Source organism: Condylura cristata, unplaced genomic scaffold, assembly GCF_000260355.1.
Source record: "Condylura cristata isolate star-nosed mole 26May11 unplaced genomic scaffold, ConCri1.0 scaffold00022, whole genome shotgun sequence".
NCBI lineage: Eukaryota > Metazoa > Chordata > Mammalia > Eulipotyphla > Talpidae > Condylura > Condylura cristata.
The window spans coordinates 29463206-29479471 of record NW_004567123.1 but is presented as its reverse complement, the minus strand read 5'-3'; the positions used below and the strand labels follow the sequence as shown (position 1 = coordinate 29479471).

General features: G+C 48.4%; 1 protein-coding gene across 1 annotated transcript in view; it reads right to left on the bottom strand.

Annotated features, from left to right (window-relative positions):
- EYA2 (EYA transcriptional coactivator and phosphatase 2) overlaps positions 1-16266 on the bottom strand; it is a 124648-nt gene that overhangs the window by 44867 nt on the left and 63515 nt on the right. The window contains exons 7-8 of the mRNA XM_004687449.2: positions 15368-15510; positions 10641-10724 (exon numbers count right to left, since the gene is read on the bottom strand). Coding sequence (XP_004687506.1) covers positions 10641-10724; positions 15368-15510 — 227 coding nt within the window. The remainder of the gene's footprint in view (positions 1-10640; positions 10725-15367; positions 15511-16266) is intronic.

The window sequence follows — 16266 nt, the reverse complement described above, 5'->3', positions numbered from 1 at the left end:
TGAAACGTTGCTCCCCCATTCCTCTGACTCTAGCAACCACCAATTTGCATTTTCTCTCTGCGGATTTCACTATCCTGCCTATTTCATGTAAATGCAATCACACAAGGACCTTTTGTGTCTGCCTTTTTTCATGCACTATCTCGTCTGGAGGATTCTTCCACAGTTGGAATTCTTCCACGGTATCAGGTCTCCCTCCCTTTGTATGGCTGGAAATTACTCCCCTGCATGACTATCCAGAGATGCCTTTCTCCATTCATGCATTGATGGGCATTTCCAAAGAGATTCTGAGACCACATATTTCTATTTGAATTAGCCCTATCCGGGGACTGATGAGAGCTCTCTGCCGTCAGGGCCTACCAGTTCACTAATTCGCAGAGGAGGTGTGGGAAGCAGGCGTGATGGGGGAAACCTCCCATTTCCCTGTCAAAGGCAAACAACCGCACTCACACGGTCCTGCCACTCACCTCATCACCAAAGGCTCATGGGAATCCCAGAAGTCTTTGGGCCAGCTCAAGACCCCTATTGTTGGGAATAAGTACCGTGAAAAGTGCAGGTGGGCCCTTGGGGGAGACCGGGTCTCAACCTGCTAGTTCAATGTAAAGGGAATTGTCCCCATTATTTAAGTTCTTAGGATAGCTGGGCTTTTTTTCACCACTTATCATTGTGAGCAGCCACCCCTGTATTTAGGAAGACAAAAGAACTCACTCTGACCCAACCGACAATTTGCTGTAGGTTATGCACAGGCGACTTGAGTCCTTCTTGGTTTTTTGTTTTGTTTTGTTTTGTTTTGTTTTCTTTTCTTTTTTTCCCCCAGATGCCCTGCAGCAGCATTCATTGAAAGGTGGGGGAAAGTTGGCAAAAGAAGTCTAGTCAAGCAGTCAGCATTTGTTAAATCTGTGGGTGGAAAATTAGGAGCACTCAGGAGTCTTAACTAGCTCACAAACCCTCAACTATGTCGTGTGGAGAGGTTCTTCAAGGAGATGGCTCTCTCCAAGCGGCAGAGAGCATGGGGCTTCAAAGAAAGTCGCTGCTAATGGGTACTTTTCAGACAACCCCAAACCACCTCTGAAACACATTTTATGTTGGGAATAATCCTTTAATGCTCTAAAATATATAAGCAGAGGCACTTGGCCAGGAGACCCATAGGCTGGGGGGAAGGGGGGGAACCATTACAGAGGATTAAATCTACAAAGGGTACCCAGCCCCTGCCCAGGGCCCCGCCAGCTGTCACCCTCTGCTGGGACATATTTGAAAGTATTTCCAACCTCCTCCGGCCCACCCGCCGGATGCCCACGCAGGCTTTCGCCGCTGCCCTGTGGAGGGTACCAAGTCATTCCGTCAGCACCCTGCACTGACAAAGGAAAGACCCACGGCCGGGAGGGCCAATCAAAGCTACCTTTCCGTTATTAGCCTCCGAGACTAACTAATTTTTACTTAGCAGAAGAGAGAGCTGGAGAGGGAAAGAAGGAGATTTAAATACAAGGTTTAACCCCCAGTGGGGGAAAGAAATCTCCGACTTCCTCAGAAAATCCTTCCCAAATTGTATTCATCTTGACTTAATCCACATCTACCGAGTGAATTAGGCAGTATTTATTTTGAAAATCTATTTTATAGAGTTCCAAGGACTCTGTTTTCCTTGGGCAGGGCGACTCCATTTCAGAGCCTCGACTGCTGCGAGGGCCCGGCCAGGTCTTTAAACTTTCAAGGTGCTGGCCTCACATGCTAACACAGTGTAAATAAACACAGCTGAGCCCGGAGAAATGGGAAGGTTTTCTCATTAAAGAAATAAAATAAACAGATGTCCTTAAGCACTTTGGCTTGTGTTTGTCAAAGGATGGAAAGTTCTAGATGTCTGAGCAGCAGAAGTGAATTAGAGCTCAGCTCAAGGTAGAAGGGGAAAAGGAAAGACAAGGAGAAACTCGCTGGTCCTCTGCATTAACTAAAGTTCTCTGGGGAGGGCACTTTTGATTTGAACCTTAGCAACTTCTACAAACAGCTTTTAACGGCTGGGTACAAAGCCAGGCTTTTTGTTTTTGTTTTGTTTTTTTCCGCCCTTCTTGGTTTATAAGGTGGTAACAGGCAGGCCACGTAGCGTATGGCCAACTGCATTGGACAGCGTGGTGCTGGGCACCAGATTCCGGAATCCCAGCCAGCCTCATGTCGTAACACCCACTGAGGAGTGGGGGCAGACAGGGGCTGGTCAGTAGGACCGAGGAGCCAGGGAAGGGGGTGCGAGCAGGGGTGATGGGCCAGGTCTCCCAGGCTCTTGGTAACCTCCCCTTTCCAGATACACAAAGGGGCCGGCAGACTGGCTGGATCCAGGATGCAGCCCTCACCAGCGGAAGTGAAATGTCTCCTTCTGCAGACAGCACAGTGTGAAAGAATCACCTGCGGTCCCGTTCAATGACCATCCTAATTCAGTATGCTTGGTGGTGGTGGTGGGGGGGGAGGGCAAGCTTTGCATTTCTAGCAGCTCTCTGGTGATGTGGACCCTGGCCACACCAGGAAGCCAGGAGGGTGTAGTTCACGACAGGCCTGTGACTGGTTCCTATCATGACTTCCCATCAGGCAGAAGTCCCAACATTCACACCTCAGTGTCTTATCTGGGTCTCCCCAGCTCCTCCCTGGAGGTAGGATGCAGATGCAAGAGGTTTATCTGGGTGATGACCCAGACGGGGTATGGAAGTAAGGGGGGAAGAGGAAGGAAACTGACAACCCACAGGTCACTGCTACAGTCAGCGGTGGCCCCGTCACTGTGGGGACACCTGGGAGAGTGTACAGAGCACCCCAGAGGGTCGCGGGTCCTTGCAGAGGGAAGACACCATGCCCATGGGAACAGAGGTACTATGGGGGAGCAGCGACAGTATCTGCTACAGTGGTGCCACTGATGATGGCATGATTCCGTAGTCCAATAATCACAGCACGATTCCGTAGTCCAATAATCACAACAACAAACGAGTGCCTACAAACCGCTACGGCAAGCACCAAGGTGCTATGAGCAAGCGGGGGTTGAGCCTCATCGGGAAGGTTGGAGAGACTTTCCCAAGGCTTTAGCAGGCTAAGAGAGGGTGGGAGGTGTGTGCCAGGCAGAGGAACGGGATGCCACAGGCTGGCAGCAGGCAGGGACGTTGCTGTGGAAGCCTGCTGTGGCAGCTGAGGGTAGAGTGGGGAGGTTAGGCTGGAAAGGTCAGCGGGGACCAGAACTTGCAGGGACTGGAAGGTCATGGTGAAGTCTGCCTTAAGAGCAGTGGGCACCACCGAATGGTCTCTAGCAGGGGTGAGGAGGGCAGTGTGGACTCGCAACTGTTGTTCTGGCTGCCAGCGGACAGGGGATGTGGGAAGCAGAGGAAAGAGAGAGGCACTGCCTGGACTGGACTTGACAGTGGCAGAGCTGGAGAGAAGAGGATGAAACTCAGCAGATATTTAGGAAGAATAATGATGTTGCAAGTTGAGGTACAGGCCGACAGTTAAAAGAGTAACATGTGGCCCTCCCTGGTGGCGCAGCGGGTTAAAGCACAGCACTAAGAAGCTTAAGCCACTTCTACATGAGTTCGATCCCCGCCTGTCCAGGAGGAGATCCACAAGGCTCGGCAGACCTCTCCTGACCCGCCCGCTGCTCCCCTCAGCAGTGTACTTCGTCCATCTGCCTGTTCTGCTCCCCGCTCTGGTGAATCCTCTCACCCACCTCATCTCTGGCTTGTACCCCAGTTCTGTATGAGTAAAAAAATAAAAATAAATCTTAAAAAAAAAAGAGGTAAGACGTAAAAAAGTGACCCTAAAGGGGGCAGGAAACCCTTTCCAACAGCATCCTCTCCGGAGGCTTCCGGGTGTCCAGTTCTGCTGGGCTTTCACCTGTGAGAGGGGTGTAAGATGTGGCTTGTTCCATTTCTGCCCCCAGGGTTGAGAGCACTGTATGTCGCTATGCCTGTGGGCTATGCCTGTGGTTGGAGGTTCCCTATGAATTCTGCTCTGAAAGACCAGAACCACAACCATGTGACCCCAAAACTCTGAGTGAGTCAATGTCTGTGTGGATAGTCACTCAAGATATGGTGGGAGAGGGGCCAGGTCACAGCTCCCAGATGATGTAAGGAAACGAGATCAACAGTTGCCCGGGACGCATGCTCATCCCTATTCCTGTACACGTGAAAGCAGAGACCTCATCCACTGTGTTCACTGCTCTACCACTGGCTACACCCTAGCACATGGCTGGACATGTAAATATTCATAAACTGCATATGAGTCAATGAATAAATACATGGCATGGAGGGACAGATGGAAGCAGGATGAATGAAGGGATGAACTGTTGGTTAGAAGACAAAAAGATGGATTTTATCCTAACGAAGAATTGTTAGGATAAAACGATGGTTGGTGGGATGGATGATAGACTGGTTAAGAGGATGGATGAGTGGAAGGAAGGAAGGAAGGAAGAAAGGATGGGTGGATGGATGGATGACTGGGTGGATGGCTGGAGTAATGAATGCTATCTGTGCTCTACCTTTAGATATGCATTTCTGGTTCTGGGCACCCAACCTGTGGTCTGTGCCCACATAAAGGCTGGAATCAGCATCTTTCCTCTGAGAGTTACCTTTGGGCCACGGGAGCTGCTTGGCTCAACTCTCTGCCCCAGTAATGCTTGATCACCTTCAAGGGACACACACACACACACACAAGAAAGAAAGACAACCCATAGAATGGGAGAAAACATTTGCAAATCACATATGCCTGATAATGAACTAGTAACTGGAATAAAGCACTCTCACCACACAACAAGAAAAGGGTAAATAAACCAATTAAAGAATGGGGGCAGAGGATTTGAGTAGATGTTTCTCCAAAGACTCATGGAATAGCCTACAGACTCATGAGAAAACCATCAGTAGTCACTAGAAAATGCAAATCAAGGCCACAGTGAGCTGTCGCCTCACAATGACTAAGAGCTATAACCAAAAGACAGACAACAATAAACTTGTTGAAGATGCAGAGAATCTGGAAACTTTATACACTGTTATAGGAACATAAGATGATACAGCTACTCTGGGACATCAGTATTCAAAACCAACCAAAAAACCCATATTGTCCATCAACTGATGAACAGGTAGACAAAATGTATCTGTATATCTGTGTATCTGTATAGTGGAAGATTATGTAGCGGGAAAAAGATGAACCTTGAAACCATGGGGATAAGCGAAAAGACTACCATGTATTTTGTGATTCCATTTATATGAAATATTCAGAAAAGGCAAATCTGTGGAGATATAAAATAGGTCTGTGGCTGTTTGAGGGTTGCGGGAAAGTGGAAATGGGTGTGATCAATAATGGGAAGGCTGTATCATTTTTTGGGTAATGAAAATGTTCTAGAACTGGACAATGGTGATGGTTATACAATTCTGCAAATATACTAAGAATCACTGTATACATTGAAGTGGTGAGTTTATGGTATGTGGATTATATCTTAATAAAGCTGTTATTAGAAACACAGACACAGACACAACTCACAGGTGAGTTGCCAACTGGTACACTGGTACTCAGTTGCCTGGAGGTCAAGGCACAAAGGGGTCTTAGGGCCACCGTGAGCCCCAGAGAACTGCTGATTAAGCCCTCTACACTCCCCTCCTGATCACAAGCAAGGGCTTCTGACCACCTTGGATACGCCTCGTCTCAGCCGGAAAGAAGAGAGTTCAAGGACTCTTTAAGGGAGGTGGAGGGGAGAGTTTATGAAAAGGCAGCAAACACTGGCTGCTCCTGCTCCCAAGGGACCCTCTAATGGCTCCACAAGATGCAAGAGGCAGGGAGGCACAGCTAGAAGAGGCGGCTCTGGCTCTCGGCACTGAATGGGAAGAGACGGAAAGGAAGTGGGGCGATGACAGCCTTGAACAGCAAGCGTCCTGATGAGGGACAGGAAGAGAGCCTAGTTTGTTTTAAAATTCACTGTGTTTTGAATCATTTTGTAATCATTTTAGCTCCACTGGTTTTGTTTCCCTACATAAACAGCGAGTCACCTCTTGAGCTGGCACCACAGCTGATGGCTGTGATTTCTGCTTCTTGCAAAGTGCTAAGCACAGGGCCACAACCGGCAAAAGCCGCTGGTATTTGGTGTGGATGTGCCAGGTGTCTTCCTTCTGGGCCCACTCTGCACTCCCCACCATGTCCTCTTCTACAGGGATGGATGGCCAGCCGCCCGCCCCCCACCCCTTGTGACTGGGAAGGAGGTGACTCACTCCCCCACTATCTTCATGCCGAGATGGGCTTCTGATGAGGCTGGTCAATCAGAGCCACCGCGCTTGGCACGTGGACAGACACTGGATGCAGTTTGGGCCAATGAGATTCAAGCCTGAGACTTGGGCTGGAATTGGGAAGCAAAAAGCCTCCTTTCCAGCTGGAATTGCTGAGAGAGTATCACTCCATGAAGAAAACTAGCTGAGGGTTTGAGACTGAGCCCTGAGGACTCTACTTGAGCTCTGGGATCCAGCCTGACCTAGATCTCAGATGCCAATGACCTTTTCAATTACTGGGATCTAATCAGTCCCTTTGTACCTTAAACACCCCATGCTCCAAACTGAGTCCTGCCTGGTGTCAGCTATGACTGGTCAACTCCACATGGCTGGAGTTGCCTTCAAGCACAAAGAGAAAGGGCTGTGGGCCAAACTTCAAGGCAGGTATTTTAGCTTTGTTGTGAGGACAGCAAGTCCACCACCTCCCTGAGCCTCAGGTAAAATTGCAAAATTGGGTACACACTCCTGTTCCCATAGGCTCTCCACAGCTCCCTGACTTCCACATTTATAGCTGCAGTCCAGACCTCTCTGTGGAGTTTCAGACCACAAATCCAGCTGTTCTCTGGCCTTCTTAAAACAGAACTCAATTTATTTTTCATCAATATTTTTCTCTCTTGTTGTTATTTCTCTCGTCAGATAATACTTTGTGTTAGGAGTTGATAGTTGTCCTTTAAGATTCATTCTTCCTTTCTCCTTTTCACCCTGAATTTTAATGAGGCACACGCCGCGACTATTTTTCCCATTCTCCCTTGCAGCTAGGTATGGTCATATAATCAAGTTCTAGCCAATGGGATGTGAGTAAAAATGATATGGTCAACTTCTGGGTCTGGCCTTAAAGAGAGGGGAAAAAAGAAAGAAAGAAAGAAAGAAAATAAAAAGAAAGGGGTGAACTCCTCTTTTCCCATTCTCTCTTCTCACTGGCTGGAAAACAGACATGGGGGTGAGTTATGTTTTCTCTTGCCAATGAGGGCAATGTCCCAGAGATGGCAGAGAACGAGAAGGAAGAAGCCTTGAAGTGCTTGCACTGCCAGATGAGAGAAATAAACTTTAAGTCATGGTTATTTTGTATCCTCTGAGGGTGCCTGGATTTAGCAAAAACAAACAAACAAACAAACAAACAAACAAACAAAACCCAAAACAGGAACACACACAAAAATCCAAAAACAACAACAAAAAGCCCAAAACCAAAGACTGAGCTGAAGGGGGGAATGGAACATTCTAGAAGAGCAGCCAACATGGGATAGGTGCCCTGGGGACTCAGTTTTCTCTGGACCTGTACTCAGGGAGACAGATGAGCCTGGGACCTGACTTCTCATTTCCTGGGTGATCCTGTGGAGACTAATCGTCAGGATGGCCTCCTAGGCCCTTCCAGCTCTTTCCGTGATCCTAGGACAGATGTTGAAACTCAGATGCCGAGGGGGCAGGAGGGTCCCACAGACGAGTTCCACAGGCAGGTGGGGTTGCCAGCGGACGAGAGCACGTCCACTCTGCCAAGCCTGCCGTCGCTCCTCAGCCTACTGATTGCTGCCCGGGGGAGTGAGAGCAGGGCTGCCAGATTTTCTAAATTTTCAAGAAGAGTTGAAAATCTAGATTGTTTTGGTCTGCGCAATCTCCTGGTTTTTAAACGTTGGCGACAAATTCACATTTTTTCCAACACTCAAGGGGCCAAACGAAAATGTCTGCAGGCTGAATTTGGCTGGTGGCCATCAGTTAGGAATTTTTTGTTTTGATACCATTTTCCTTCCTTCCTTTCTTCATTCAACAAATATTTATTTGATATTATGTGTGTGTGTGTAGAAGGAGGTGGGGGTAGGTTCGATGCCCTGAGATCTAAAGCAATGAATAAAATAGAACAAAACAGAAAAAAATGGAACTGTCTTTACGCAGGTTTATTCTAGAGCATCATCCTGGTTCCTTCAAGGAATATTTATGAGCAATTCTGACCGATGCACCAGGCTCGGCTGGGCTGATATAAAATGCTCATGGTCCCTACCCTCATGGCACCTACAGCCTGGAAGGGAGGCAGACAACAAATGCAAATTAATATACACAGAAAATACAGCTAGGGGAAGAAATGCCATTTAGATGGAGGGGCGTGGTTAGGAAAGTCCTCAGGGAGGAAGCCATATTTAAAATGAGAACTGAAGAGAAGATTTAACCTAGTAACAGAAAAAGAATCTAGAACATTCTGGGTGATAGCAGAAGCTTCTAGTGTGTTCCTCTCCTATGCCCGCCTCGTGTCACCATTCCTGTACCTTTCCACTGTTGGCATCCGTGATCCCCCCCCCCCCCGGGGGGCTTCCTGGGGGCAGACCAGGGGGAGGGAGGTACTTCCAGAAGAAGCCCTCAGGACATGAGGAAAGTGGACCTGTAGGTAAATATTCCAGCCCTGCCCCTTGGCAGAGTCAGCTCTGAGGTGTGTTCTGACTCTTCAGGTGCCCAGACAGGTCCTCTCCAAGCTCCCCACCATGCCCCCAGTGCTTCCTGGGATCACTCTCCAACTATGTCACGTAGTTGTTCCAAGAACTGCACCACAGGGTGATTTCACTGCTGTGCACGTGATGTAGGGTGCAATTTCACAAACTTGCAGGGCAAATCCTGATGGGGGTCTCGGCTCGGTGGCAGAGACATTGGGACCGCCATTGCCCACATGGTTTGGATTTGACCGAAACATCCTCCCTTGACCCAGGACTGCAGCTACCTGCATCTTGGAGAAACCCAGCAGAGATGGGAGAGACCGTGACAGGTTCCAGGACAGCTACTCAGGACGGACATTGGGAAAGAGGCAGGGGCCAGGCACGAAGGGCCAGGAGGCTGGGGCAGGGATTTGTCCAGAGAGAGGTAGATGCTGGTGGCTTTTCAGCAGTGGGGAGTAGTCTGAGCTGACCTGTATTTTAGGCTGAGCCCTCCGCTGGGGCAGTGAGGGACATGAGTGGAGGCTGACAAGCCAGAAAGGAGGCCAGGGGAAGGTGGGTGGGATTAGAAGGGAGGGCCAGAGAGAGGCTGCTGGCAGGGCCCTGGGCTGCTGGGTTTAAGGGGTGCTGGTGAGCTACCAGAAGAAAAAATCACACTCAGCATGGCAAAACTCAGCACAACCCACGAGAACCAAACTGCTTTGAAACTTGAAAGTGAGGAAGACCCACAAGGCACGGAGAGCAAAGGAAGGCTGCTCAGAGGAGGTGACTGTGGTTAGCAATACCCTGGCCACCCAGACCTCACGGGCAGCTCACTACGGCTGCCTCTTTGGATAGCAAGTGCCCTCCCTGGCGTTTTCAGCCGCTCCGGGCTCTGCCACCCTTTACTTTCGCCACGAACAGCCCCAACGTGCCGGATTTCCCGCAGGCACTGCTAGACATATTAACAGCATTCCTAAGTGGCAGGAGATTTCTGCACCACCAACACCATTTTTATATTCTTTACAACATAATGGCAGACGATAAATCTATCTTACTAATTATACATCCAGCTTGTTATAACCCCTATAAAAAACACGAGCAGCTGGGAAAGCCATGAGGTGATGTCACATCATACTCCTGGTCTCTAAACAGAAACAGAAATATTTTCCAGGCGCTGGTGAGACTCACAGTTCCCAACCAGCATGGAGGCGGTGCTTCGTGTCACTCCCCTCGGGACAGGACAACTCACCTGTCCTCCAAAGCGTTGCCTCCCACCCCTACCTGTCTCGCTGAGACAGATGCAGACGTCTGCAGTCTCTACCTGTTAAAGAGTCACGGCCAAGGATCGGCAGGGGTTGGATTTTAGCAGTTGGGTTCATTTTGGAATTGTTAAGGTGGTTTCACTATTTTCCTCCATTAACCCGCAATCAGCTGAGAGCATCTGCCCGGAATTCCAACTGGTTGGCTCTCTGACATAATTTGTTGATGATACATTTGCAAAACGGTTGCTAAGAGCCATCCTGGAGCTGACTAATGCCCCCTCTTGTCTCAGGAAAAAAAGGAAGGAAAATTAAATTCATCTTCTGAAGACACTAAGCTAAACACACTAAGCTAAACAAGAGGGGAGAAGAAAAGTGCTTTACCTCGTTTTTTAGTTAGGATTATTGTTTTTGGCTGCAGCCTGGTCCAGCCCTCTCAGGAGGGAGGGAGCAGATGACCACAGCTTACAGCTCATCAGGTGGATAGTGGACACTCCATGTATTGGGAGAAGAGGCGTGAAAGGCAATAGAAGGAGCAGCTAATCAACTTTTCACATGTCAAGGGAAAATTCTGTAGGTGCTCTCAAACCCAGGCCGACCCACAGGGCAACTTTGGTGGGATTCCGTCATAAACTGCCCCCACCGTTGCCAGGACACATCAGCTGGACAGACCTTTATGCTGAAAGGGAAAAAAAAGAGACAAGATAGATTCTTACCTTCCCGTATCTGGACGCAAAGGTCCCCGTGAGTAAGGAGTGAAAAATAATGATGGTCTCGTCCAGGTCCCACACGAACACACGCTGTGATGAAAGAGAGGGAGAGAATGGGGACAAATGGGCCTGCTTCATCTGACTTAGAGTCTGCAGAAAGCAATTTCCTAGGAGGAAAACAAGTCTTGGAAAACATTATCTTTAAGTTATAAAACATCCAACTCACAGGACCGAGGCAGGAACTAGCCTTAGCTGTGTGTTCTGATGGCCAATTCTGGGCTCCTAGCAAGTCGCTAGGGGCCAGAAACAAGGGGCTTCCACACAGAGCAGGAATCTGGTCCAAACACAACAATAAAGATCTTAACACCGAGTGCCCTGACGCCACTTCTGGTGGCCATTTACGTTGGTAGTGATTCTGCTGGCCACTGCCACAATTCTAAGTGATTAGAATTCTACCGGAATCCATAATTCTATTTAATTTGAATTATACTTTCACTTACTGCCTTGTCAACTTTAGGCAACATCTTTTGACTGGACAGGCTGAACGATTTGGGCTTTGCTGATGGCAGTCTCCCCCATTTCTTCAGACCTTTTTATTTTTGTCTCTATCTCCAATTTCATTCAGCTCTGGACCTTCTATTCTCCCTTGAATAAAGCAGTAGGTTCAATATGGAAGGGATGGACATTGCTGTCCCTACTTCCTTTCCTTTCCAGTATCTATCAAGCATTAGCCTTACTTTTGTGTTCTCAGTGTGGATACAATGGCTGGTGCATTTGATTTTATGATTACACTTTCCTGTGCTCTGTGTGTTGATTTTAAAAGTTGGTTAAGAGTTAAAGAGCATTCACTATGATTAATTCTTGTGATTAGTCTTCACTGCAGAATCAAGTAATGTGTGTCCAACAAAATAATCCCGTGAACCACATTAAGGGCCATTCTTACCATGAAAGATGCAGGTATTCTCCTTCTGTGAACTCCCTCCCAACTAAAACCGTGCCAATTTTGTTTCTCCTTCTAGGAATTATGCTTGTCTTGCATCACTTTTTTTTGGGGGGGGGGGCCTGGAGTTTTATTAATTGCTTTAATTCTCTTCTTGTTTGCCATAAATTGCCTTCATTACAATATCAAAATCAGTCACATGCTCTGTATTGAAAATGTGCTATATTGAAAATGACGGAATGTTTCACTGTGGACTAGGTCATCTCTAGGCTTGCTGTAAAGCTGGTATCCTGTGAGTTCCTTTTTTCTGCATTTCAGAGTCAGATCTACTGTTTCCTGAATTCCATGTGGTTTTCTTCCCTGTTTTGCTTGAGTACATACACCCTTTAGTTGCTCTCTCTGAAAGGGTGCATAGAAAGTAATCTGAATTCTTCCAAATCCGTTACCCTTATTTTCTTTGACAATACCTCTGGCTACAGAATTCCAGCTGGAAAACAAAATCCTCTACATCTTTGAAAGAATCCCTCCATTACGCTCCATATCTATCCAGAATGACTGAAGTAGTCTGATGTTTCCTTGATTTTCAATCTTTTGTAAACTTTGCTTCTTTTCTTGCTAGATTTTTTTTTAAAGGATCTTTATTTTATACTTGGTATTCTCAAGTTCCATAAGATTATATATACATAGGTGTGGTCTTTTCCCATTCATCCCATTCTGCACTTAAGTTTGTTCAATTTTATTTCTTCAAATAATTCCCTCCTCTTTTTTCCACCTTCTGAAGTTCCCAATAGTCAAATTAGATCTCGTGAATCGATATTGCTTACCTTTAAAAGTATTTTTTCTGTGATTTTGTCTTTTTGACCTATATTCAGGGAGATTTCTTAAGCTTCCCCTGTCAGCCATCTAGTAAACTTTTGCTCACCACTGTTACCCTTTCTTACCTCTGTGTGCTCCCTTTCCAGGAGTCACCCTTCTTATTTTATAGACACAAGATTTCCTTAAATCTCTATATGAAAACCATTCAGAATTTTTCTAAATTTTTTTCTTTTAAATTACCTCTCCTTTCATTTATCCTATTCATCCACCTTGACCTTGATTTTTCCTGCTGTTGGTTTTCCTCACTTCCTGGCGATCACTTCTTTTTATTATATTAGTTTATTTTTACATATTTTTGTGCATTTTTCCATCTCAGTTGCAATTCACTTGGGTCTCCCATCACCAAATCACCCGTGTGCCATCACCATAGTCCAGTGCACTTCCCTCCCTCCACGCGATCATTATTTTTAAGAACACTGTTGATTATCTATGTTTCTGGTACGTGTGGGGGCAACTATCACCTACAGTCTGCCATCTTGCATGGGCCAGTTTAGCAGACTCTCCTCAGGTCAGTGGCCATAGTTATACATTGGCATGTACCAGGCCTTTCAAGGAAAAGAGACAAGAGTCTCTAGAAGCTAGAACGAAAAGAGTCAATTAGTACGAGGGGGTTTCAAAGCAATTAGCACTTGAGTGTTATTTACTGAATCTTTCAGTCTAGTTACATGTATGTACAAGTATGTGCAGGACCAGCATGCCATCATCATATTATTTGGTAAACAATGTCTGAAAACTATTGATTTAAAGGAGAAGCCTGCAGTTTAAAAACACCCAGTCCTGGTGTCTGTATCTCTTCAAACCTCCTGTCCTAGAGCTTCGGTGGGTAAGTTTCTGGGGGCCATTCTGCAGGTGAAAGACGGAGAGGCAACTCCATCTTCAGCACTTTTCTAGGTCCTGGCTTCTAGAAGCCCTAGGGTGAGGGGCCTGGAGAAGGTCCTGGACGGGCCCAGTCACACGTGCATGGGGCTGTGGAAAGACACTGCTGTCTGGGGCTCTTAACACCTTCCCTGTGGCATGTGAGCACAAAGGCATAAACACATCTCCTCACCCAGCTACCTTTTGGTTCCAGTACCTGCGGATACCTCTCTGGCACTGCCCTTGGGTGCCAAGAGAATCCCTGGATCCTGAAGATAAATCCTGTTTAGTCATTTAAGGGAACTTTGGTTGGATTCTGGCACTTGCTGCTGAAGGATTTTAGTGAATACATACTTAGAATTTCCTTCCTTTCCACTTCTCTCTATAATTTTTCTCTTGTGGGCTTCAGTTATTAGCAAAACTGCCAAAGACTTAAGAGGTGTGACCCAGGCAAACCCTCCACGCTGACATTAAGCACAGTGCTCACACCTTTCAACAGCTCTTGCCCAGTGGCACTCCTTGGAATCAAGGAGCAGATGTTTCCAGAATCACATCACCCCACATCTTTGACTTCCAGGTACCCTCGCCCCCTTCTCAGCTCCATGGAAAATTGTCTCTCCACCTTTCCCCCCTCCCCCCCCCGCCACTGCTCTCCACCATGTTAGGTGACCTATACTCAAAAGAGAATTATTAACGCATGTGTGGAAGCACCATAGCTTCAAGTTGGTAGAAAATACAGAAAGGATGGGAGGGAAGAGAGCAGGGAATACCTGACGTCAACAAATTTTCTTCTAGTCTGTTTCGAAGGCTTAACCCCACTGAGGGAGTGTGCAAAGTCACCTCAGTGTTGCAAGGCTGTGTGTGTGAGTTTTAAGAATTAGAGGAAAAGCAAGAACAGAATCCCTTGGACTGAAAACAGTCCCATGAGCAGTGGGAACGCTTGCTGTGTGGCAGAACCCCAGGGTAGGTTGGGGGCAAAGCTCTCAGAGGAAATGGCTTATGAGACTTGTCATAAGCGGCCACTCCAGCCGGCATGTGTCAAGTGACATGGACTTAAAGGAAGTGATGACAGTGACGTTCCTTAGGATACTGCGTGGATAGCTGCTGTGTAAGTCGAGCAGAATTCTGAACGCGGATGTTAAGACGAGGCGGATTTCTTGGCCCCGACTCGGGCTTGGCCAATACTACTTCACCCCCGGCACACTCGTGCCAACAAGTGGCTGCCTTGCGTAAAGAAAACCAAGCCAGCACCACACCCACTTCCTCCCTGGGAAACAGCCGACTCTTGCAGGGCACGCATCAAGCCCCCTGCATCACTGTGCTCCCCTCTCCGGCATGTGCTTCTTTTTGCTGGGGGCATGTCAGTGCTGACGGTTCACCTCTCACTTTGCTTTATTATCATAAAAGCGGGTTCATCCCTTAGACCAGCGCTTCTGTCTGGCTGCACACAGGAGTCACCAGGGGGAGCTTGAAACTACTGATGCTGGCCCCACCCTCAAGGACTCTGTTGTAATGGATCTAGCAGGCAGCTCGAGAAGGAAGCTTTCTCAAAGCTTCCAGGAGAGACTCAAGCAGTCCGAGTCAAGAGACCCTGTCTGCGAACCTTAGAGTCCAGGACAGATGTAGCTCACAGAGGCAGCCTCCTGCCCCCGGGGTGGGTCACAGGCTGAGCACATGGGCCCCCCTGGGGAACCTGTAGCTCTGCCCTGGATGTTTACCCCATGGGAGGGCTGAGCACCTGCTATTCAGGTGATTCTCATGCGGCCCCAGGTGTGACCCTCCTGGGTGGGGGCCCTGCCCCAGGCCCACCTGGCCAGCTGGCTACTGGTACCTGGTACCAGGTGATTCTTCTCCTGGTTAAGTTGGAGACCCACAGTGCTTGCCTATCTCCTGGGGTCACTCTTCAGGCCCACCCCTGGGGTCACCTGAATAGTTCCCGGCTTCCCCGCAAGTGCTCTTTCCTCTGACACTTCCTCCTGAAAGGTCATTCGCCCCCATGTACTCGGGGGGAACCCTGTCCCCCACCTCCGGTCCGGTCACTCTGGAGATGCCTCCAAGTTACCTCAATCTCACTGTCCCCGGCCGGGGAGGGGTCGCTGCCGCGTTTAGCCCTGCCACGGAGTTTGCCGTCCGAGGCCCGATGCGGCCGGTCTGGGTCTCCCTCCTTGGCTGGTGTGGGAGCTCCGTTGTGTGTGGTGTAGTCGCCTGCGTGGGAAAGGGAGGGGGGCAGGTCAGAAGCGTCGCTCAGTGTCTCCTGCCCAGAAACAGCCACCAGAGCCATCTAACGCTCTGTGGCGGAGTCTAAGGCTGGGCTGGAGGCAAAGATCACGTGGCATCCAAGTGGCTCTTGGGAATCTCTTAAGCTGCCCAATCACCATCCAGGCATCCAACAGAGTCAGTGAGCAGGAAAGTTCCAGATCTGGTGATCATGCACCTAAATGCTAGAGAGAGGAGAGAGACAGACACTAGGTCCCATGGAAACATACGCAGGTGGGATATGTGTTGTGGAGAAACTGTGTCTGGAAGGCAGGAAGCTGGCGCGGGAGGTCACTGGACATGGGGCCAGCACTGGTCACTGGGGTGGCAGGGGGCTTCATGGGTAAGGATGCACCTGAGCCAGGTGGGGGCACTGGAGGAACCTGACAGGGGCAGGAGATTTGCGTTGACCTTTCTGATGTCCTAAGCCTGAGAATCCCGAACAGAAGGAAGAAAATATTTATGTGGAGCAGGATGATAAACGCTTCCATCTTTAAGAGAAGAGACTCTTGTTGCTGGGCTAAGGGGCTGTGTGGGCAAGAATTTTTCACATTTCTCTCCCTCTGTGGCTTGCTCCATTCTCTATTAAAAGCAAGTCCTTTAGGCCCTCCCTGGTGGCGTAACGGGTTAGGACGCAGCACTGCAAGCTGGACTCAGCCGCTTCAGTGTGAGTTAGATCCCTGGCCCGGAGGTGACCCACATGGC